Source organism: Cottoperca gobio, chromosome 20 (genome assembly GCF_900634415.1).
Source record: "Cottoperca gobio chromosome 20, fCotGob3.1, whole genome shotgun sequence".
NCBI lineage: Eukaryota > Metazoa > Chordata > Actinopteri > Perciformes > Bovichtidae > Cottoperca > Cottoperca gobio.
This window is the reverse complement of record NC_041374.1, coordinates 2,810,236-2,832,674: the sequence shown is the minus strand read 5'-3', so window position 1 is coordinate 2,832,674 and position 22,439 is coordinate 2,810,236. Positions and strand designations below refer to the sequence as shown.

The window sequence follows — 22,439 nt, the reverse complement described above, 5'->3', positions numbered from 1 at the left end:
TAACCACCGTGCACTTCAACCTACACACAATAAAGCATGTCTAAAGTCACTGAGGAATATCCATATTGAGTAGTTATCAGTAGAACTCATTAACCTTTTACGGTTCGGTCAAGGCAATTTGATGGGCAGACAGAAATTCCAGTCAAAAAGAATACACAGGAACAAAATAAAAACATCTTAAGATTAAGACAATAAATACCACAAAGACCAGCTGATAAGACCAAGACTGCAGCCCTGAGCAAGGTTGTAAGGAAGCTGGCATCACGTCTTTAGCCTTTAATCCAGATCTTCATTTGCTATAACATTTCAGATACTATGGACCAAAGTCGAATACCAAATAAATTCAAATGTATTGCTACAATAGAGTCTTTTAGTCACAGGACAACAAATCAACTGAACATGCAAAGAAGAATAAGGTTTCTAAAGGTATAAATAGGTATAAATGGAGCTGCCTATAATTGATACCAAATAACATATATCTCTTTATTAAACATCCAAGGAAATTGTCAGGGAATTACTGACCCATAAATTAAAATATTATCCATATATGTTTAGTTTCCGATCCACCACAGTAGCAAATATCAGCCCAATCCAGTGTCATGCAGCTGAAAATACCCTAACAAGATCCGCTGGCGAACATTCCCTAGAAAGCCGTCACCGAGTCCTTTGACTCAGGCCAAAGCTGTGGAAGGTATGAATGAAAGGGAGGTGCAATGGAGATGAGCATCAGGACAGTGACTGTGCAAGAAGCAGTGATTGACTCAACCTGCTGTGGGCTGTGAGTAGACCACTCCAGAATAAGACAGAAATAGCCAGCAAACAAGTCCTGAATTAGTGAAGGAGGGTGAAAGGGTCAGCTGTCACTGGGGCAGGAATGAGGCAGAGAGAAGGAGCCACCAAGAGTGTCAGAAGCTCCATTGCCAGGACACGAACCAACAGGAAAGCAGATCCAACACATTTAAACAGATTGAAAGTAAATAAGAAGACAGGCAGGTCATAAGGAACTGGGAGCTGTTCGTTTTCTGTGAGTACAGATTTGTATTTTGATGGAATGGGGCAACTAAAGAATATTCTGTGTATCTGCTGAGTGGAAACCATCTTACCAGCATGTTATATGGCGTGTACATGCTCTTTAAAACCTCCATACTCCTTTAAACCCTATTAATCTGAATAAATACAATCTCTTGGGGCAGCTCATAATACCCAAGATTGGTAGTTTTTGCAACTATGTAAATCTTGAAACATTAGGCTGTTGAAAATGTTATTTCACTAGAGGTTGACCTAAATGTTCTCTAAATCCTCATCTCACTGAGGTCTTGCTTTATACATGTGTTGCTGAGTGACAGCTGCTAGTGGACTATTAATTTACAATCTGAACTGTGAACAGTTTTAAGACATATGCATGTTTACTTCTGCTCTTCTACGCTTAGTCAACTGTAGCCGTGTTTAACGCTCAGCCTTTGTGTCAGTGGAGTCAGGTATCTGTCCCTCTCCACCACAAGTGGTACATTTATAACTCCACCACATGGCAGCTGTAAAACATATATAATGTAATGTTACTATGAGTCAACCTTAAATTGCTAACTACACTAAACACAGTTTTTGGACGTGGATGTGAACATAGAAGTCATCTGTATGTTATTAAAAGGAGTCGCTTGTTCATTTCGGTCTATCTCACATGATGTTGTGACAGTCTCTGAAAATAGCGCGTTATTTTGACACCAGCTGCCTTTTGTAACAGCTAAAATTAACCAGTAAACAAAATGAGTCGAATTACTACTACTTTTGCCCTTTAAACCCAAATTCCACGTAAAAGAATTTGATGGCACATTTATATCACAGCAATTAGTTATTACATCATTGTCAACATGGATCTGTGACAGCTCTGATTAGATCTTATCTTAAGTAATAAACATAGCAAATTGTGTCGTAAATGCATTTAACTCATTAAAACTGCTGTGTCTGATGTCTCTGCAGATGAAAAAAGGAGGTCAATTGCAAATTTCCGAGACAGCTCCTTAATCCAAACCAAGGGGACGCTGTGTGTCTCGGTCAAAGCTATGTCTGCTCTCTATCTGTCAAAGGTGGTACCTCAGGATTCAACACGCAGCCTTTTAAAACCGGTAAACATCCATGTACTCTTTGTGTGTTCTCTTCTTTCCTTTTTATATTTAATTACACACATTAAAGACATTAGAGAGATGTATGATTATCTGAAAAATATTTTCTGTTGTTGTTGTTTCATCGTGACCTTTGAACTTTACTGTAGAGATACCACTTACGCTGTGGCAACAATGCTCACAGAGTACGTCTGTACTTCCACACTGCAGTTTGTTATCTTTTACAGTGTCATATAACACATCAAACAGTGAATAACTAATTAAATATATCATATAATGATTACTGATCTGTCAGCCATCATTGTTTTCGATCCAGGCACAAGATCAGTCATCTGCATCTGGGAAAAGATCCCAACTAACCAAGGTAAGGTAGAATTTGACATTTTGCATAACAGTGTGCATTGGATTTGCATGTTACAATAACATAAACATCTTCCACATTATCATATACCATATCGTTTCTGAACTAAATGCTTGCTTTTCCTTAGAGTTCCATCAGTTTCTTATTGAACGACCTCTAAATGTAATGTAGTTAATCATGTGGTTCCGTTTGCTGGTTGCTTTGGAGTTCGGCTAACCCACTGACACCTGGCATGAGTTGGAAGGTCAAATATCGCTCTCATTGCTGTAAGCATGTCTGCACACTCCGGAGCATGATTTTCACTGGAAAGCTCATTACTGTTACAAAGGACTCAATGATGAGAACGTTACTTTGTTGTTCTAAGATGTCCAAAGACTCCGAACAAAGGAAAGATGACCCTCCTCCACTTCCTTCAGCCGGACATAAACCAGGACCAGAAGACATCTCTGGGGCACATGTCCCACAATTCATGCCATCCCAACTCTCCAAAGAAAAGCTGTACCAACAGCGGCAAAAATGTGAGCTGAGAAGGCTCCTGAAGCACACTCACCCGGAGCTGAAGATGTTGAATGAAGTTGTGGATGAGGAGCTTGCTGAGGTTTTGAGATTAGAGACTGGGGTGACAGCTGGTGAAACAGGATACGAGGGAGAGGTCCTTTCAAGATGCTTGATATTTGAGAACTGTGCCCAGATTAACAAAGTATCTCCTTACACCCCCAAGATGCGCACGGCAGAAAGAACAATGGAAAGAGGCGTTGTCAGTAAAACATCAGCTGTGTTTGAGGAGCATGAAGAAAGGACTTGTAATGAAAGTGATAAAGGCATCGTAGAGGATGACAAAACACTTGGGTCTAGTCCAGATCCTAACAGAGAGTGTGAGGAGGAGATGATAAAAATAGATGTTCAGGCTACCCGAAGGATATTTGAGAGTCAGTCTGTTAACACATCCACACCAAATCCAGATAATAAGTGCCAGGGAAAAGTTTCTATTTCTGGAGATGAGACAGGGGCAGTCAGAAAACAAAAACAGGAGTTTGAAATGTATAGCAAAGATAATCTACACATCGAAAACAAAAGCAATACATCTACCAAAAGTCTTGATTTGACAGACCAGCCCAATAAACAAGGCCCATGTGTTCATATCATTGGTCAAAGCTCTGACCATGTGTTTTCTGATAGGAAAGGGGATTCTACTGGTGAAACAGTCTTTGAGGGTGAGCCTACAAGCTCCCATGATCCAGAAGAATTTGGGAAAATAATCGAAACGAGTGCAGCTCTTTCCCAAAACAACCCATTTATCCCAACAAACATAGAAAGGGAACATTCCTTTGTGCATACATCACAATCACAAAGCCCAGCAGGAGACAGTGGGGCAGCTCAGGACCTTCTGATAGCTAATGTCAAGAACAGAGCTCACTTGTTTGAATCAATGCCATTTGACCAAATCAGGAATCAGAACAAGAACGAAATTGAGACGTTGGTTGAGAACATCAAGGAAACGCTGAATTCCCTTCATCACGTTAATGCCATACATTCAGATGGCTTAATCATTGAGGTAAATGAGACAATGATAGCTAAAAAGCCAAATTCACACTATCAGAGAGTGGGCCTGAGATTAAATATGATGAGGTGGCTGAAGGTGGTGCACAAAACTTCATACTCCAGTTGCTACCACGGTCAAACCTAAAGCCTCAAATCATTTATCTAAAGGAGGGTAGTAAAGGAAATATAGAGACAACAGTGATGAATGTACCGGTGCAGCATCATCACTTCAATACCAACCAAGACACAGAGTTTAAAACGGCCAATGTGGTTCAGCTTGTTGAGGATATTCTCAATCAAGATAACTCTCTGCGGAAAGGAGTGATTATCCAGGAGGATACCGACAGATGTGCTGAAGTCATTGTTTACTCCCTCTACAATTATTTTGATGAGGAAGATGTGAACAGTTTCTGTCCTCCACAAGGTGCAGAGTATGATGAACCAGAGCAAGAAAGAGATGTGAGTAAAACAGACAGTCAAGAACTAAGAAGAGATGTTATTGGATCAACCACAAGCTGCCTTCTAGAAACTCCCAAATACCAAATCTGCCAAGGATCAATAAGGCCTGAAATCACAGTAAAAGGGAATGTGAAATTGTTCAAGAGTTGTATTGAAAAGGGAGAATTGGAGTATTTGAAAACTCTTCAGGATGAGCCAACAGTGCAAGAACAAGAACTCCCTTCTTACCAAAATGTGGCTGGACAAGGAATGGAGCTTCATCACGAACAGCAAGGTGATCAAGCAGAGGAGAGTACTGCAGAATGGGTCCCAGTGGATGTAAAGAGACTGAAAAACATGTTCTCTGGAGATCAAGGACCAACCCAACTGAAACAAAATATATGTGGAAGTCTTGCCCAGTCTACCACCATCTCTTGTGCATTCACAAGTCAAAATGTGCCACGAGGAAAGAACCAGTCCTCTACAGAATATATTCATGGGCAAGTAAAGAATAGCTTTGAGAGTGGTGGAAAAACACAAGAAGGAGAATGTAACTCTACAGTTGCACCACAGGGATCATACCTACATCTTGAGACTAAGGACGATGGTAGGCTGAAGACTAAGGCTGAATTAGTCGAGGTGGTGGATAACAATGATGAGATCTCTAACCTCCAAACTGCAATACATAGCCTCCATCAGGCCACAATCGAGGCCAAATCTTTGCATCACTCGTCACAAGCAAAAGCGGAATTTCTTGTTCAAGATCCCATCTCAGTTACATCAGGTAATATCAAACACTTAAGAAAAAAAGCAGAATTACCTCAAGAAAATGAGGACAAAAAACAGGACCCATGCACCAAGTCTACCTGGAATGAACTCCCATCAACCTCCAACATCACCTCAGAACATAAATCAGACCACCAACACAAGAACACAGATACATGTGGTAAAGATACTTATTCTGAAGGAGTACAAACTACTCAGACATGCCGCGAAATGGGTCCAAAGGGCACAGAGGTGGACCAGAAACAACATTTTCAAACTGCTATGGTATCTGTACAGCAAGAGGATGAGGAAGTTGTTTTTGAGGGTAAACTTCAAGCAGCTTTGGATTCCCTGGAAAGATCCAACATCAATGTCAGTAGAGGAGATTTCAGAGCAGCTATGATATACAGAAATGTGTCCAAACCTCACAAAGAGAGATCACAAAATGTGAATACAGCGTCTGCTCAAAATCCCACTAAAGAGGAGTTTTGCCTTGTGACTGAACCTAAACCAACTCAAGCATCACTGAGACAAGAGGAGCTCTCCAAAGAGCAGGTGACTTCAGCAAATGCAGAGCCCCAAAACCAAAGTAAAAGCCTAAATAAACCAGCAAGAAGTGCTGTCTCTGGCAGAAGACATGTTGGTCCAAAACCAGCCATCCCACCTAAACCTGAGCATTTGAAAGTGAAACAAAGAGACATTTTATCGACCAATACAAAGAATCCTGAGGCAACCAAAACTAATACTTTGAGACCCAAAGAAACAGTTCCTCAACCATTGCCAATGATATTGGTGTCATATAAGGATGAACAAAAGCAAGGCCTGTTCAAAATTGATACTGGTGCAGACTCAGGGCCTGATTCAGCAAATCATCAAAGAAATAAGCCTTTTGATGAAGCTTTACAGATGTCTCAGGAAACGGAAGTAGGGCATCAAGTACAAGGTTCAGTCGTCATCTTGGAATCTGATAACATAGATAAGAATATCATTAAGCGACAACAGGAGATACATTTCACAGCAGAAGAGAAGAGCCCCAAGGATTTCCCAATCAAAGAGAATATGAATGAAACGGATGAAAGCCATGTAGATTTTCATGAAGCATGTAAGAAATTTGGAGGAAAAAAGGCAATTTCAGCAAAGAATGCTCCTGTAAAGCCAAAAAGAGTAAAGATTGCCCAGCCTGACAACAAGAACCCAAAACACAGGTCTGGAGATAATTCCTCAATTCTTGCACATGGGGTTGAGGAACCACAACAAACTCTAACTGGTCCATCGTGCAATAACCCAAACACCTGTGGACAAACTGCTGACAGCAGAGACAGGCACGAGGAAGAAATTAAACAAGAAAGCAAAGTTGCGATGAGAGAAAAGAAAGGACGAGCCGAGACAGAGGACGAACGCAGAGAGCGTCTGTCAGTTCACATGGATGAGATCATGAGAGAGAACATAACAGCAGCCATGGGAATTTTTGACAACTTGCGAAAGCAGGAGGAACTGGAGAGCATTCTCAACCGAGTTGAAGAAATTGAACAGGACACGAGCGAGGTTGATGTAAAGCGTCTGAGTGGAGTCTTTGAAAACGTTCCTGACTGGGTTGTCAGCTCCGAAAACAAGAAAGATGAAAAGGCCAAAGTAGAAGACAAAGAAGAGAAGTTACCATTAATGAGACACAACATTCAACGCAAGCCCTCAATGGCCCATGTTTTTGGAGATCTTGAGCGAGCCAGTGAGGAAATCATGAATCTAAAAGAACAGACTTTAGCCAGACTTATCGACATAGAGGAAACCATTAAGAAGGCTCTTTATTCTGTCTCTACCTTGAAATCTGATTCAGATATTGTTGGTTTGTCATGCCTGTTCAAAGAGTCATTAGGGACAGACCAAGGATGCCCATCCTCTGGTAGTATTAGCAGAATTAGCATTGGGTCAAGCAGAACAAAATCACTGCAGACTCAGGAAAGCCCTACAGCGCAGGGAAACAGAGCTCTGCCAGTTAGCCAGAGTGCAAGAATTGAAGAAGCCCCTGCAAAACAACGAGCAAGTCCTCCATCTTCGCCTGCCTTCATATCCATCCAGTCGGCTGCTAGAAAGACAGATAAAACAGAGGTGCTTCCATCAGAGACCACAATCTGCCCGAAATGTCAGCACAGCCCAAAAACAGAAGAGAAATTCCGGACAACTAAAACTTTGACATGCAACAGTCCTGCTCAAAACAGAAAAAGGGTCCCAAGAAAAGGAGGTAAAAAACAATCCTCTAGCAACCCTAAACGAGAGCTCAGTGTGCTCGAGGTGCAGACTGACCGTGAGGGGAAAAGTATCATGGCCACCAAAACAATCAAAGAACTATGAGCGGACTGATCGGTTTTACTCTTCCAAACCCACCACTGTTTTCACTGGTCAGCCAGAAACTACAACATTTTACATATCAGGTCCCCAAGTACCCAGAAGTATAGCTGCCAATCATTCAGAACCTTAAATCATTCACATGTTTGTTTCATCTTGGCAAAGTGTTGTCATCTATTTTATGACAAAGTCGTTATGTACATACTTTTATTTGCGAAGTTATGAATTATATTGACAAATGCTTATGGTTTATTTATTGCTTATTACTGGCTTAAGATTTTCTTATTGAGGATTTATTTGTAGCTTGTATTCTTTAAAACGTTTTTTGGTTTGAATTTGAAATTAAAGATGTGTTATTGGTTTTCATTGATGCGTTCGTGTTTGTTGTTATAAATGCTAATTATAAGCCTCTTTGTTATAACCAAGCTCAGTCTCATTTCTTTCATCAGTTTCAACCAGCTTGTCGAGAGATGTGTTCAGCCTGTTTGAAGACGGTTTATCCGATGGAAAAAATTACTGCAGACAAATACATTTTTCACCAAACGTGCTTTTGTTGTAAACTGTGCAAGAAAATATTAAGGTGAGATACTGACATATTTTACAGAAAATCATCTGCAACATTGATCAATGATTTCAATGAATCAATGAATCTTTTTTTAGCAAGCAGCAGGTGAAACATATACAGTCTAACTGGCACGCTGCTTCACTGCAGCAGTGAACTGTAACTGACTAATTGTGCTCATTTGTAGCATGCACAATTACACACCTTTACATGGGGAATTCTACTGCATATTTCACTACCAACAACTGTTCAGAAGAAAAGGGAATTACGACGAAGGCTTTGGACACGTTCAGCACAAGAACCGATGGCTTCTGAGGAGCTCTGCTGACGTGGTGTCCAATGAGTCTGAGTCTGAGGCATAAAGGGACAAAGTGAGTATCATGAGGTCATGATTATCTCTCTTATGTAGTCATTACATTAAAACTCTGCTCTTTTTCTGTCCTCAGCTGATTTAATGGTGAAAGCGACAACATGGAAAATCTTGAAGACGTGTTTGAGGCACCATACAAAGGCCGACTGCCAAATCTTAGTGTGTTCATTTACTGATTGGTAAATAACCCACAAGCTAATTTCAACAATGGCTTAATCATTAAGTCAGTTTTATTAAATTACCATTTGTTTGTTTTTTCAAAATGAGTGCAACAGATTAAAGTAAACATGTTTGTATAATCCTTTCTCGTGGACATAAAGTGAAATTAAAAATAGTTTTTAAAATTAGATTTGAACAGAATGTGAATTTAACAGGAATGAACAAGTGTCATGTAATTAGATTCTCGATTTGTATGGTATTGTTTTTGCTCTATAAATATAACCTTGATCTTAAACAGATACATTGTGTGAGTCAATGTATCACAACCTTCCAGTTATAAAATACAATGTAATAAAAACAAATTGTGACAATATAATAAAATTGCTTAAATTGTTTTTTACGGGGGGGTCATGGAACAAAGGTGCTTTGAGGTCTTGAAAAGTGCTATATAAAGTCAATTTATTATTATTATTATTATTGTCATAACAGTTAATTATTTATTTCCTTAAAACCATATTCTCCATTTGTTCCATTACCCTTTTTGCTGCTTCTGAGTTCACAAAATGACTACCTGATAAATAAAAATGTGAAAACTGATATCCATTTAACAAACAATGTTGGACTTCTCAGTGGCTTTATTATATGATCCCTTCTCAGCACTTCCATTCTCAGGTGTTCTGCAATGCATATAATTGCTCCTCAGTTCCTTCTCATAATAAAGCTCATTATAAGTATTACTCTATCCATCTGTTCATTATTGTGTGTTGAAAACGTCCATCCTTGCTCACTGGGAGGGTGAGATTTATTTGCCCTTCATATCGCTCTCATCTTACAGTAAAGAACAAAAGATCCTCAAACCTCTTGATCAATCCTAAACGAAACTATAACTCTTTTGAAAGCCTTGTTCTTACGCTCGCAAACCCAACATGGAAAACAATAAAGCCAGTTTTATTTGTTACTGTGTACCGCCCTCCTGGTCCGTATTCTGAATTTCTATCTGAATTCTCAGAATTTTTATCAAGTTTAGTCCTTAAAACAGATAAAGTAATTATTGTAGGTGACTTTAATATTCATGTGGATGTTGATAGTGAGCCTTAATAATGCATTTATCTCAATATTAGATTCAATTGGGTTCAGTCAGAGTGTACATGAACCAACTCACTGTTTAAACCACACTCTGGACCTTGTTCTGGGATATAGTGTTGAAATTGAAGGTTTATCAGTGTGTCCACATAATCCTCTTTTATCAGACCATTTTTTAATAACTTTTGAAGTCCTGTTACTGGACTACAAGCCAGTAGGCAAAATATCCTACGCTCGATGTTTAAACTAAATTTAAGGAAGTGATTCATCAGCACTTAATTCAATACCAGGACTCAATATAATGGAGGACTCCAATGCTAACTTTAGTCTAGTTAGAATACAGCCGCCGCAAGTAGAATACAGCCACCGCTAGTGTTCGTCTGCGTTACAGCCGCCGCCAGTGTTCGTCTGCGTTGAAGCGTCCAGCAAAGACTGCTGTCAATTATTACGAGAAAGAATGGACAACAATCGATCGTCAAGGATAATTGTGAAGCGATGTGTTGTATGGGGGTGTGGGGCCGTCTCCAAATCTAGCTTTCTGTGGCCAAAAGAGGATAAAATGTCGCGTTTATGGACAAGACAAGTGCGTCGATGTATAAACATGCAATACAATTTCAAGCTGGTTTGAAAAATGTATTAGTAAAGTTGTGTTTTGTACATTTCAGACATGTCAGAAGCAAATTGCTGTGCAGACGGATCCCCCTACAGAGCCTTCTATTCCTATATCTCTCAGTAGTGACGACTTCATGAGCTTCTTTAATGATAAAATTAGAATTATTAAAGACAAAATTAATCTCCTCCTGCCCTCAATTGGTAATGACTTAACTTCAACCTCCAGAATTTCAAAAACATCTGTAACTCCTGAAATATATCTAGACTGTTTTACTCCATTAAACCTTAACCAACTAACTTCAACAATCTCATCGTCTAAGCATCATCCTGTCTTTTAGACCTGATTCCAACTAAACTGTTTAAATAAGTTTTACCCTTAATTAACACCTCGTTATTAAATATGATCAACCTGTCTCCTATTATCTGGTTACAGTACCAAAATCCTTTAAAGTAGCTGTAATAAAACCACTTCTTAAAAAGCCTAGTCTTGATCCAGAGGTTTTAGCACTATAGTCTGATATCTAACCTTCCCTTTCTCAGCTAACATCCTTGAGAAAGCAGTCACAAAACAGTTGTGGGATTTTTTTACATAATAGTTTATTTGAGGTTTTTCAATCTGGATTTAGAGTTCATCATAGCACAGAGACGGCACTGGTGAAAGTTACCAATGACCTTCTATTGGCATCAGACAAAGGACTTGTCTCTGTTCTTGTCTTGTTAGACCTCAGTGCTGCTTTCGACACTGTTGATCATGACATTCTACTACAGAGACTAGAACATTGTGTTGGCATAAAATGAACCGCACTAAGCTGGTTCAAGTCCTATTTATCTGAGCGATCTCAATTTGTACTCGTTAACAATAAATCCTCCATGACAGCCAAAGTCAGTCTTGGAGTTCCGCAGGGTTCTGTACTTGGACCGATTCTATTCACCTTATATATGCTTCCTTTGGGCAATATTATAAGGAACCACTCTATAAACTTTCATTGTTATGCGGATGATACCCAATTATATCTATCAATTAAACCAGATGAAACCAATCAATTGGCTAAACTTCAAGCATGCCTTAAAGATGAATGATTCATATGATTTCTGCATTTTAAAGTTAAAATGACAAAAACTGTAGTTAACTTTCACACCGGATTATGAATAAGGAAAGAGGGAAACTATGGTCATCTGATTATGATTTCAGTACAAGTTAAAGTTTGTGCTCTTCTATAATTTGGTCAGCACTGTATCTGGTCCCCGATGCTCCATTTGCTGGTTTTCTAAAATCAAAACCGAAAAAAGGATTATTATATAGAATCATCAACACTAAATATATCAGTGTAACTTCAATATATATATATTTTTTAAATATAGTATTCATACTTGAGCTCAGCGTGGTCCTGAAGCTCAACATTGAGGGTTTCAGGCAGTAGGAAAGTGAAACATCCAGCAGCAATGGGGACGATGCCGTATATCAGCATGGGGATGGTGTAATGGTAAACATCCAGCAGCCTGATCAGTGGAGCGATGATGGCTGCCACACGAGCACACATGGAGTTTACACCAAAACCTTTGTGCCTGCAAGAATAAACAATGGGCTCAGATGATTTTGGTAACGTTTTAGATTACAGCCCATAAATTAAAGTGTACTTGTTATGAATACATGAGATATCATTCCTAAATTTCCCTTGGGATGAATAAAGTATCTATATCACTAAAGTAATGACTGGATACCTATACCCATACAAATATATAAGAAACGGTGAAGATGATAAGAGATGAGTAGAATAAGGCAATAATGGGTATTACATTTGGTGTGTGCATGGGGATATACACAAATACCCTGTGGTGACCCTTACAATTTTGTTTGAGGGGAAAAAGCATAGGGTTAAGGCTGGAGTTAGTATTCTCCTTACACATGGCTCCCCACTACACCCGAATGCCGCACTGACTCACCCCCACTTTACGGTGATTAGAGACAGGCTATACCGTGTGAGCCTGACACAAATAGTGGAAAAAAACACCCAGTCACTGATGCCGAAAGAGTCGGTGGGAAATGATTTTCCAGACGGCTCAACATAACCCCATTTCTGGTCATCTAGGGCAGTCAGTGGTCGCCGGACAGCAGCACCCCCCTCCTCGCACGGAGCTCCAACAGCACTCGCACCAGAGCTCCGACAGCAACCTCGCCTATTGTTTTTGGATATTTAGGGAGTTAGGTGGTACGTGAGTGTTTTTTTATTGGTTAAGTGGTCCTTGGTCTGAAAAAGTTTGCGAAACACTGATCTAGGGTATAACAAAACACTACATCGGATCATGGCCCGATTTTAATGCCCAGGGATTCACGCGGACGTGAAGAGGTGGTGTGCGTCCTGCTGCAAATGTCAGCTGGTTAACCCGCCGTCCACCCCTAAAAGCGGCGTTGCGCCCATTTCCATTAATAGAGGTGCCGTTCGAAAGAATTGGCATGGACCTCATCAGGCCATTAGACCGGAGTATCGCTTTATGTTGGTCCTCGTGGATTACGCAACACGATATCCTGAGGCAGTGCCGCTGCGTAATATCTTGGCAAAGAGAGTGGCACAGGCGCTGTTCCATGTTATCTCCCGAGTTGGGATCCTGAAACAGATCTTAACTGACCAGGGCACATCCTTTATGTCACGCATGTTACGCAAACTGTACGGACTACTTGCCGTCCGCTCAATTTGGACTAGTGTCTATCATTCCGCAGACAGACGAGCTGGTGAAGCCGTTTAACAAAACGATGAAGAACATGGTACGTAAGTTCGTTCACAAGGATAGCCGTAACTGGGATAAATGGTTAGGCCCTCTGTTGTTCGCAGTGCGAGAGGTTCCCCAGGCCTCCACAGGATTTTCTCCCTTTGACCTGTTGTTTGACAGGAAGCCACGGTGTGTTTTGGACCTGGTTAAAGAAAACTGGGAGGAAGGTCCGAGCACGAGTAAGAATGAAGTTCAGTACAAAACTCCATTCACTGAGACATTTATCATGGGAGAAATTGCTCAGGAACATCAGCAGCGCCTGTATGACAGAGGGCAATTTACACCGGGAGATAAAGTGTTTGTATTGCTCCTGTCCGCTGGCTCCAAATTACCCGCCAAGTGGCAAGTTCCCTTCGTGGTCACACGGCGAGTGGGGGACGTCGATTATGAAGTGGTGCGATTGGACAGGGGGGAGCGACACAAATGTACCACCTCAATCTCCTGAAGAGAGGTGGCCTTTGCCTCTCTGGCTACTACGGTGATGGAGAAAGATGACTTGAGACCGGAGGTGGAAAAAACTGACAAATCAGCCACGGTCTCTTGTGACAGCCATCTTTCACCAAGTCAGATGGCAGACGCTGCCTTGTTGCAAAGGTTTTTTGCCAATGTGTTCTCCCCCTACACGGGTGCACAAATCTCGCACATCACCACAAAGAAACGGTCACAGGCGTGACGGTGCGGTCAAGGTCCTATCAGCTGCCTAAACACAAGAGGAAAATTCTTCAGGCGGAACTTCAGGCCATGCTAGAGATGGGGGTAATAGAAGAGTCCAACAGCGACTGGTGCTGCCCCGTCGTGCTGGTGCGCAAGCCCGATGGGTCAGTGCGGTTATGTGTGGACTATCGCAGGGTGTGTCCAAATTCGATGCCTACCCGATGCCCCGGGTCAACGAACTCCTGGATCAGCTGGGCACGGCTCGTTTTTACGCGATACTGGATTTAACCAAGGGCTACTGGCAGATTCCCGTCTCCAGAGTCCAAGGAAAAAATGGCCGGGAGTGACTCAGCTAGGGATCAGACAGTGGGACAGAATCAGGTAATCAGCGACACAATATAAGCATGCTGGTAACCTGGTTCTGTGCGTTTACAGTAGGCTGGGTCCTGGAGCATCGACGTGAGCAAGCCCGATATCATCCAATCTTGGAAGCTAAGCCAGGGCTGGTCCGTGGCTGTACCGTGAGGACTTGGGACTGCCTGAAAAGGCTGACTTTAATTTGTAATAAACTGTTTTTCTCATCCCTCCTCTCCGTTCTGTCGTTTTTCCTGTGTGTGAGCAGGGAAGTCTGACAATTGCTATATTTTGTAACTGTAGAAAAGACCCAAAGTTACAAATTAGTGTTATTAAGTATCATTGCCCAGTAGACTTTGGCCAATCATGTAAGTATTTGGAAATTTCTAAGCAATATTAATATTATTATTATTATTATTATTATTATTATTATTATTATTATAGTTCACCTCTTTTTCAGTGTTACCAAATGTTTTATGTAATCATAAGCAGCAGCATAAAGAGTGACATTACCTTAAAACGGTTGGGTATAATTCTGCAGTGTAAACGTAGGCTGTGTTGAAAGAGGCAGCAGATGCAAATTTCCCCAGTAATGCTATGGTTGTTACCACCACAGGAAGATCTGGTGAATAGATAATATATTAGAAAAACATATACTGTACTCGTGAGATAAACATTGAAAAATTGACAAGTCTATAACAAATGTTTTAAGATAATAAAACTTTTTGAAGATACCATGTGGGATAACAAGGACCATGAGGCAAGCAGCCCCACCCAAGAGAAGACAGCCTGCCTGACATATTCTCCTTCCAAAGTGTTGAATTAGAGCCAAAGGAACAAACATTGCAGGAATTTCAGCAACAGCAAAGATGAACTGTGTGAGGTAGATATTCAGGCCGAAACTGCCAACATTCAGGCTCAGCCCATAATATTGAAGACTTGTTGAGAACCTAGTGTCAGTTGGAGAATTGGAAAAATATGTTCAGTTTTCCTAATTACTTCAAACAGGATTATTGTGACAAATGTGTACTGTTAACATTGTAGCTATTACATAGCATTGCTAAATAGTATTAATGTATCTCATGTATAAGGATTCAATGACTGACAAAGACAGTGGCATGAACAATAATCTCTATTAAAAAGGACACACCAGTTAAAGCTCATTATGAAAGTACGTTTTCTCAAATACGGTATCCGGAAGAGGTCCAACACGTTTCTTCTTCTGGATGCACCCTCCATCTCAAGCTTAACATGTTAAAAAGTAAGTTTTAGAAAATGTGCATGTGTCACAAAGAGGTTCATTATATTTTGTTTGAAGTCAAAGTGTGTTGAATGCAGCTCGCCTTGTCCAGCAGATCTTCTGGGACCGTTCTCCCGTTCACCCTGGCTGCCCTCCGGAGTTCCTTTAGTGCCTCCTCCTTCCTGCCCTGGGTCATCAGCCAGCGAGCTGACTCTGGGACAAACCTATTGGAACACAGGTTCAAAATCCCAAAGTTTGATTTAGATATTAAAATTAAAACCTCTCTGGCAATGTCTTGACAAACTTGTCAAATTGTTATGGAACTGACCAGTAAAATAACCCCAGGATAAGGATGAGAGGGCTGAAGAGCACCAGCTGCAGGATCCTCCAGTTGTTGATTAAATAGGCAATGCTGGACATTAAGGTTAGTCCAACAGAACACAATGTTACGATGACCATTGTGCAAAGAGCAACCTTAGAGGGATCAGTCCACTCCACCGCTGTAAAACAGATGAGGATTTCACATATTGGGTTTACTTTACATTAGTTCTGACCTTTTTCAGAACCATAGTCTTTCGAATTCCTGATAGTGTTTTTTTCCAGGCAGTCTTTGGTTTCACCATTAACTGCTCAACATTTGTGTGTCACTGAATGGCCGGCTTTCCTTTGCGCCAAACATCGCTCAAAAGTGTTTTCTCATGAGCTGAAATCGAAGAACTAAGACTTTTTCTATGTACAAAAAAGGCCTATTTCTCTCAAATATTGTTCACAAATGTTTTTAAATCTGTGTTAGTGAGCACTTCTCTTTTGCTGAGATGATACATCCACCTCACAGGTGTGGCATATCAAGATACTGATTAGACAGCATGATTAGGCTGGTTACAATAAAAGGCCACTCTAAAGTGTGCAGTTTTACCTTGAAAAGAGACATTTATTAGGCAGGGGGGTTGTGGCCTGTGGAATGTTGGTCGACTCCTCTTCAATGGCTGTGCGAAGTTACTGGATATCGGCAGGAACTGGAACACGCTGTCGTATACGCCGATCCAGATCATCCCAAACATGCTCAATGGGTGACATGTCCAGTGAGTATGCAGGCCGTGCAAGAACTGGGATGTTTTCATCTTCCAGGAATTGTGTACAGATCCTTGCAACATGGGGCCGTGCATCATCATGCTGCAACATGAGGTGATGTTGGTGGATGAATGGCACAACAATGGGCCTCAGGATCTTGTCACAGTATCTCTGTGCATTCAAAATGCCATCAATAAAATGCACCTGTGTTCGTTGTCCATAACATGCCCATACCATAACCCCACCGCCACCATGGGCCACTCGATTCACAACGTTGACGTCAGTAAACCTCTCACCGACATGACGCCATACACACTGTCTGCCATCTGCCCTGTACAGTGAAAACCGGGATTATATCCGTGAAGAGAACACCTCTCCAAAGTGCCATCGAAGGTGAGCATTTGCCCACTCAAGTCGGATACGACTACGAACTGCAGTCAGGTCAAGACCCCGGTGAGGACGACGAGCATGCAGATGAGCTTCCCTGAGACGGTTTCTGACAGTTTGTGCAGAAATCCTTTGGTTATGCAAACCGATTGTTGCAACAGGCTGTCCGGGTGGCTGGTCTCAGACGATCTTGCAGGTGAAGATGCCGGATGTGGAGGTCCTGGGCTGCTGTGGTTACACGTGGTCTGCGGTTGTGAGGCCGGTTGGATGTACTGCCAAATTCTCGGGAACACCTTTGGAGACGGCTTATGGTAGAGAGATGAACATTGAATTCACAGGCAACAGCTCTCGTGGACATTCCTGCAGTCAGCATGCCAATTGCACGCTCCTTCAAAACCTGTGACATCTGTAACATTGTGGCCTTTTATTGTGACCAGCTTGAGGCACACCTGTGCAGTAATCATGCTGTCCAATCAGCATCTTAATATGCCACACCTGTGAGGTGCATGGATTATCTTGGCAAAGGAGAAGTGCTCACTAACATAGATTTAAAGACATTTTTGAACAATATTTGAGAGAAATAGGCCTTTTGTGTACATAGAAAGTCTTAGATCTTGGATGTCAACTCTGGAACAAAACCAAAGTGTTGCGTTTATATTTTAGGTCAGTGTAGTAATGTAATGTCAATATTGCCAGCCCACACAAATGTAATTAAGCAACATAACAGCAAGTTGTGTACAGGTACATTCCCAGTCGAACGATCACCTGTGTTAAACTTTGTAGGTAATGTAAAATAGTGTATTATGTCAAATTGTGTTATTTTCTAGGTTCAAAGTTCAACCTTTGTTTTTCACCTCAAACACGACTGATAATAAAACGATAGAAAGAGCAGACTTACCCAACACTGATGTGTTCATTTGAATGACAACAGTTGAAATCCCAGAGAGAAATTTGAGAAGGATATAGACATAGATGTTGGGGGAGAAAGCAACACCCACACCAAACAACAATGGGAGAAGGAGGGAAAGCAGGATCGCAAAGCGCCGACCAAACCTACAAAGGGAGGAGAAGAGCATACACACTTCCACTTCTTTAAAAAGGCACACAATATTAACTTAGATCACTGTGTCTTTTTCCTGACTGATGGAATTAAATATTAATTTTAATGTAAAATACTACCAATAATAATAATAATAATAATAAAATAATAATGAGGATGTGTTACAGCTGCCTACCTGTCAGAAATTGTCCCGTACACCAGCGTACCAACCAGAGCACCAGCCATAGAAATGGACTGTGCTGCCTCAATCAAACCACTCTTGTCACAAACTAGATCAAACTGAAAACAGGAAGAAAGGTGAAAGGAGGACAAGAAAGAAATTAAAAGGAAAAACGGAGAGCAGGGTTTAGCAAATAATTATAAGCTCAATGCAGAGGACTTGAGGACCCTGTCAGACAGGGGTCTCAAACTACCGACCCACAAGCCGCATACGATTTAATGATACATCTATTCATGTGCTTACCTCTGTCACAATACTGGAAGCACCCATGGGTGCCTCATAGTCCCATCCATTGGTGCATCCTGTTGTACTGTTAATCCCATACACTTCAATGGTTTCCAAATCTAAATCCACAGGTGTGAACATTTCACAGCTTTCAAAACTTCCATCCTTCCCCACTGGGAGGGTGAGATTTCTTTGCCTCTCCTCCGTCAGGTTTGGCCCACGCTCCAAGATCCAGTCAGTGTTACAGTGATGTGGGAAGCTCATGCCTATAAACACCGGACCGATAAAGTCGAAAGCTGAAAACATGCTGGGGATGCATAATACAACCAATAACCGTTTCTGAAACAAACCAAACTCCCCGATCTCCTTCAGGATCTGACCAAAGTTACTCATGTTGATAGGTGGCTAAATCTACAGAGGTTCCAAAATGCGGTGTGGGAGATGGCTCTGCCAAACTGAAAATGCTTTCAGTCGAGGTAGAATACGAATAGGTTTGTATAAGTCATACAAGTTAATATTTAACCAAGCACATTAGAGGAGCATGATTTGGTGCTGGATATGTACCGCTCTAATCGGTCTGTATTTTAGTAGGGAACAACAGTGCCACCAATTGTAAAAGTTGGGATGGACAAAATAATAAAATGAGCAATAACACCGATAGTAACAATACATGTCTTTTAAGTTTAATCTTGAACATATTGGTTGATATCAGACAACACAAACCAATTATTTTAAAACTTTTTAGAGATTTCAATGGCTATACATATACAGTTTAATAATTTACAAACAAAACACGATTAAGTTACTTAGAAACTTAGAAATAAATGACACTGTAAGTATGTTTTAATTACTGAGTAGCTATTTCATAATCATCATCTATGAATTTCTCTACATTTTTAACCAACTTTTTATTTTTTAAGGCTGCACGGGCAATTCCATCTGAGCTGAGGTAATGGCTGTTTAAACACCGTCCCATCAGGAGAAAACATTGAAATGTGGAAGAGTAAACAGGATGTAAAATAAAGGGATCCCTTGTTCACCCCTTAATTACAAATTCAGTATCACTTTTGTGGTATGTAACATGTAGCCTATGAGTCTATCACAACAACAACAATCTCATATTCTATGATTAAAGGTGCAATGTGTAAGATGTACTTATTGTGTTAATATTTTTAGGTATCTCCAAAAGCTCATTTGAAACGCCCTTATTGTCATGATCGTGATTTTTTATATCCTGTTTTATTTTGAAGTGTTCACTCACCCTTGTGTCATGTCTAGTTGTACTTCCGGTCTCTGTGTTTTTCCTCCCCTTTGTGATTGTTGATTACCGTATTTTCCGCACTATAAGGCGCACTTAAAAGCCTTTAATTTTCTCAAAAAGCGACAGTGCGCCTTATAATCCGCAGCGCCTTATATATGGATTAATTCTGGTTGTGTTTACTGATCTCGAAGCGATTTTGTGTGGTACACGGCGCTCTGTCAAAATGCTTTAGTACGACTTTGGTAAACTACAAAGCCGCACCGCTTGCAGCATTACGGCTACCGTAGTCCGCGTCGCGGAGTAATACATACTGTGCTTCACCATAATATATATAGTGTGTGTGTGTATAAGGACCCCAAAATGGCACCGGTCAAGAGACACGCTTACGACGCGGACTTCAAGCTCAAGGCTATCAGTCACGCAGCAGAACATGGGAATAGAGCAGCTGCGAGAGAATTGAACATCAATGAATCAATGGTACGGAAGTGGAGGAAGCAAGAAGATGACCTGCGCCAGGTAAAGAAGACTACACAGAGTTTCCGAGGGAACAAAGCGAGATGGCCAGAGTTAGAGGACAACATTGAACAGTGGGTTATTGAACAGAGAGCAGCGGGTAGAAGCGTCTCTACCGTCTCTATTCGACTGAAGGCAACAGCGTTAGCACGGGACATGAATATCAATGACTTTCGAGGCGTTCCTTCTTGGTGCTTTCGTTTTATGAAAAGACGTAATCTCTCCATCCGCACACGAACTACCGTCTCGCAGCAACTGCCAAAAGATTACGAAGAAAAGATGGCCACTTTCCGCGCATACTGCAAAAACAAGATCACTGAAAAAATGATCCGGCCAGAGCACATCACCAACATGGATGAGGTTCCCCTCACCTTTGATATCCCCGTGAACCGCACCGTGGAGAAAACAGGGACCAGAACGGTGTCTATACGCACCACAGGGAACGAGAAGTCATCCTTCACTATAGTTCTCGGTTGCCAGGCTAATGGCCAGAAACTTCCACCCATGGTCATTTTTAAGAGGAAGACTTTGCCAAAAGAAAAGTTTCCAGCCGGCGTCATCATCAAAGCTAACCCGAAGGGCTGGATGGACGAGGAAAAGATGAGTGAGTGGCTGAAAGAAATTTACGTCAAGAGACCGGATGGCTTTTTCCACAAATCTCCGTCCCTATTGATCTGCGACTCCATGCGCGCCCATCTCACCGATGTTGTCAAAAACAAAGTGAAGCAAACTAATTCGGAGCTTGCCATCATTCCGGGTGGATTAACTAAAGTACTCCAGCCGCTAGATATTGGTGTCAACAGGTCGTTCAAAGTTAAACTGCGAGCTGCGTGGGAGCAGTGGATGATAGAAGGCGAACACACATTCACCAAGACAGGGAGACAGCGCCGGGCGACTTACGCTACTATCTGCCAATGGATCGTGGATGCCTGGGCTAAGGTATCAGTCTCAACTGTGGTCCGAGCTTTCACGAAGGCCGGAATCATCACTGAACTGCCAGGTAACAGCAACGACACTGACTCGGATTATGACGAGAGGGATCCGGGCATGCTGGATGCCGTAATCGCTGAACTGTTAAACTCGGACACTGAGGATGAAGAATTTGAGGGATTTGTGGACGAGGAATGAACTGAAATAAGTATACCGGTAGTTATTATATTTATAGTTATTCTTATAGTATAAGAGTGTATTGTGTTGTATTTTACGTGTTACAACTGAACAATGTTGAGAGTTATTGTGAACACGTTTAATAAAGTTTGACTGACTGACTTATCTGACTGTTTTGTTTCGCTTAATGCGCCTTATAGTCCGGTGCGTTTTATATATGAAAAAAAATTGAAAATAGACCATTCATTGACAGTGCGCCTTATAATCCAGTGCGCTCTATAGTGCGGAAAATACGGTAGTTTCCACCTGTGTATTTGCCTTTCTCTCCCAGCTGTGTCTCGTTCCATCGTTTAGTGGTTGTGTGTATATATCCCTGCCTGTCCCAGTGTTCCTTGTTGTCATTCATGTTACATGGTGTTTGACCCTTGTGGCTACCTCGTCTCACCCTCTGGTCTGTATTTTCGGTTTTATTTGTTACTTTGCAATTTTGCATTTTCCATCTCCGCTTTGTGTTCACAAAGGAAAGACTCAAACTGTCCAGAAATTGTAAACAAAAGTCATGTGGTGGAAATGTCGTTGGATATTTGATGATACAGTTGGCTCCTCGCCACGTGTGATCTGCTGTGACAAAAGCGTGTAGGTGAAGAAAAGTTGTTGCATTTTTTACTCATTTAGCAGCTGGCTAGCTAAATTGCTAATTCCACCATGCTTTCATGCTACACTGGTTACAGAAAATGAGCCGAAAGGTGGGCTGGTGGCTAGCAGCAGCGCTGGGTCTAAACAACCCCTCTGCTATGGGACTATGGAGCTGCTGACCTCTCTTCTACCGGCAAACTAGTTTCCTAGCAGCGGGGAGTGAGGTGGAGGGACAGCAGGGTGTGCTTACTAGCTAATTATTGTCTAATTTGTGATCTGATTGATGGTAAATTCATGAAATTCAGTCGTCGCTAATATTCACCAGTCACCAAAACAGGAGAAAAGTTTTGTTAACCAATGAAATGACACATGAATGGTGTGCTTCCTGTGATTGTTTCGAATGGTATTCGCACCAGAGTTCACTCGACAGCGGTCGGAGACCACCTCTTCTAAGCGGACCAAATAGCGGTTGTTTGGACTGCACCAGAGTTCGAGTTCGGTGTACACACTGACCCAAACAAACACCACCAAGGGCGTAGACGTTACTGTGTAATTAAAGTTTCTGCTCTTGAATAATTAGTTCAGCA

General features: G+C 41.4%; 3 protein-coding genes across 3 annotated transcripts; 2 read left to right on the top strand and 1 right to left on the bottom strand.

Moving 5' to 3' along the window:
• Nucleotides 1–812: 812 nt before the first annotated feature.
• Nucleotides 813–4,213, top strand: LOC115025596 (xin actin-binding repeat-containing protein 1-like). Its single transcript, XM_029457961.1, has 4 exons — nt 813–1,024; nt 1,978–2,123; nt 2,437–2,484; nt 2,846–4,213. The coding sequence occupies exons 2-4, from the start codon at nt 2,061–2,063 to the stop codon at nt 4,166–4,168; spliced, it is 1,434 nt and encodes a 477-aa protein (XP_029313821.1). The 5' UTR covers nt 813–1,024; nt 1,978–2,060; the 3' UTR covers nt 4,169–4,213.
• On the top strand, nt 4,192–7,720 carry LOC115025594 (xin actin-binding repeat-containing protein 1-like). The gene has a single exon (XM_029457959.1). It carries the CDS (start codon nt 4,225–4,227, stop codon nt 7,573–7,575), a length of 3,351 nt encoding a protein of 1,116 aa, XP_029313819.1. The 5' UTR covers nt 4,192–4,224; the 3' UTR covers nt 7,576–7,720.
• A 617-nt stretch (nt 7,721–8,337) lies between these two features.
• Nucleotides 8,338–18,728, bottom strand: LOC115025764 (solute carrier family 22 member 13-like). The gene is made up of 10 exons (XM_029458228.1): nt 18,354–18,728; nt 18,066–18,169; nt 17,729–17,883; nt 15,701–15,872; nt 15,476–15,596; nt 15,283–15,377; nt 14,868–15,082; nt 14,646–14,754; nt 11,727–11,921; nt 8,338–8,482 (listed from the first exon to the last, which is right to left on the bottom strand). Exons 1-10 carry the CDS (start codon nt 18,726–18,728, stop codon nt 8,338–8,340), a joined length of 1,686 nt encoding a protein of 561 aa, XP_029314088.1.
• Between the last annotated feature and the right edge of the window lie 3,711 nt (nt 18,729–22,439).

Excerpts from the sequence above, each read along its gene's own strand:
- LOC115025594 (XM_029457959.1), top strand. The coding sequence starts at position 4,225 with ATGAATGTACCGGTGCAGCATCATCACTTCAATACCAACCAAGACACA.
- LOC115025596 (XM_029457961.1), top strand. The coding sequence starts at position 2,061 with ATGTCTGCTCTCTATCTGTCAAAGGTGGTACCTCAGGATTCAACACGC. Across the intron at positions 2,124-2,436 it reads CACGCAGCCTTTTAAAACCG|GCACAAGATCAGTCATCTGC; the intron begins GTAAACATCCAT and ends TTTTCGATCCAG. Across the intron at positions 2,485-2,845 it reads AAAGATCCCAACTAACCAAG|ATGTCCAAAGACTCCGAACA; the intron begins GTAAGGTAGAAT and ends TGTTGTTCTAAG.
- LOC115025764 (XM_029458228.1), bottom strand. The coding sequence starts at position 18,728 with ATGAGTAACTTTGGTCAGATCCTGAAGGAGATCGGGGAGTTTGGTTTG. Across the intron at positions 18,170-18,353 it reads CTTCCAGTATTGTGACAGAG|TTTGATCTAGTTTGTGACAA; the intron begins GTAAGCACATGA and ends TCCTGTTTTCAG. Across the intron at positions 11,922-14,645 it reads TTATACCCAACCGTTTTAAG|GCACAAAGGTTTTGGTGTAA; the intron begins GTAATGTCACTC and ends TTATTCTTGCAG.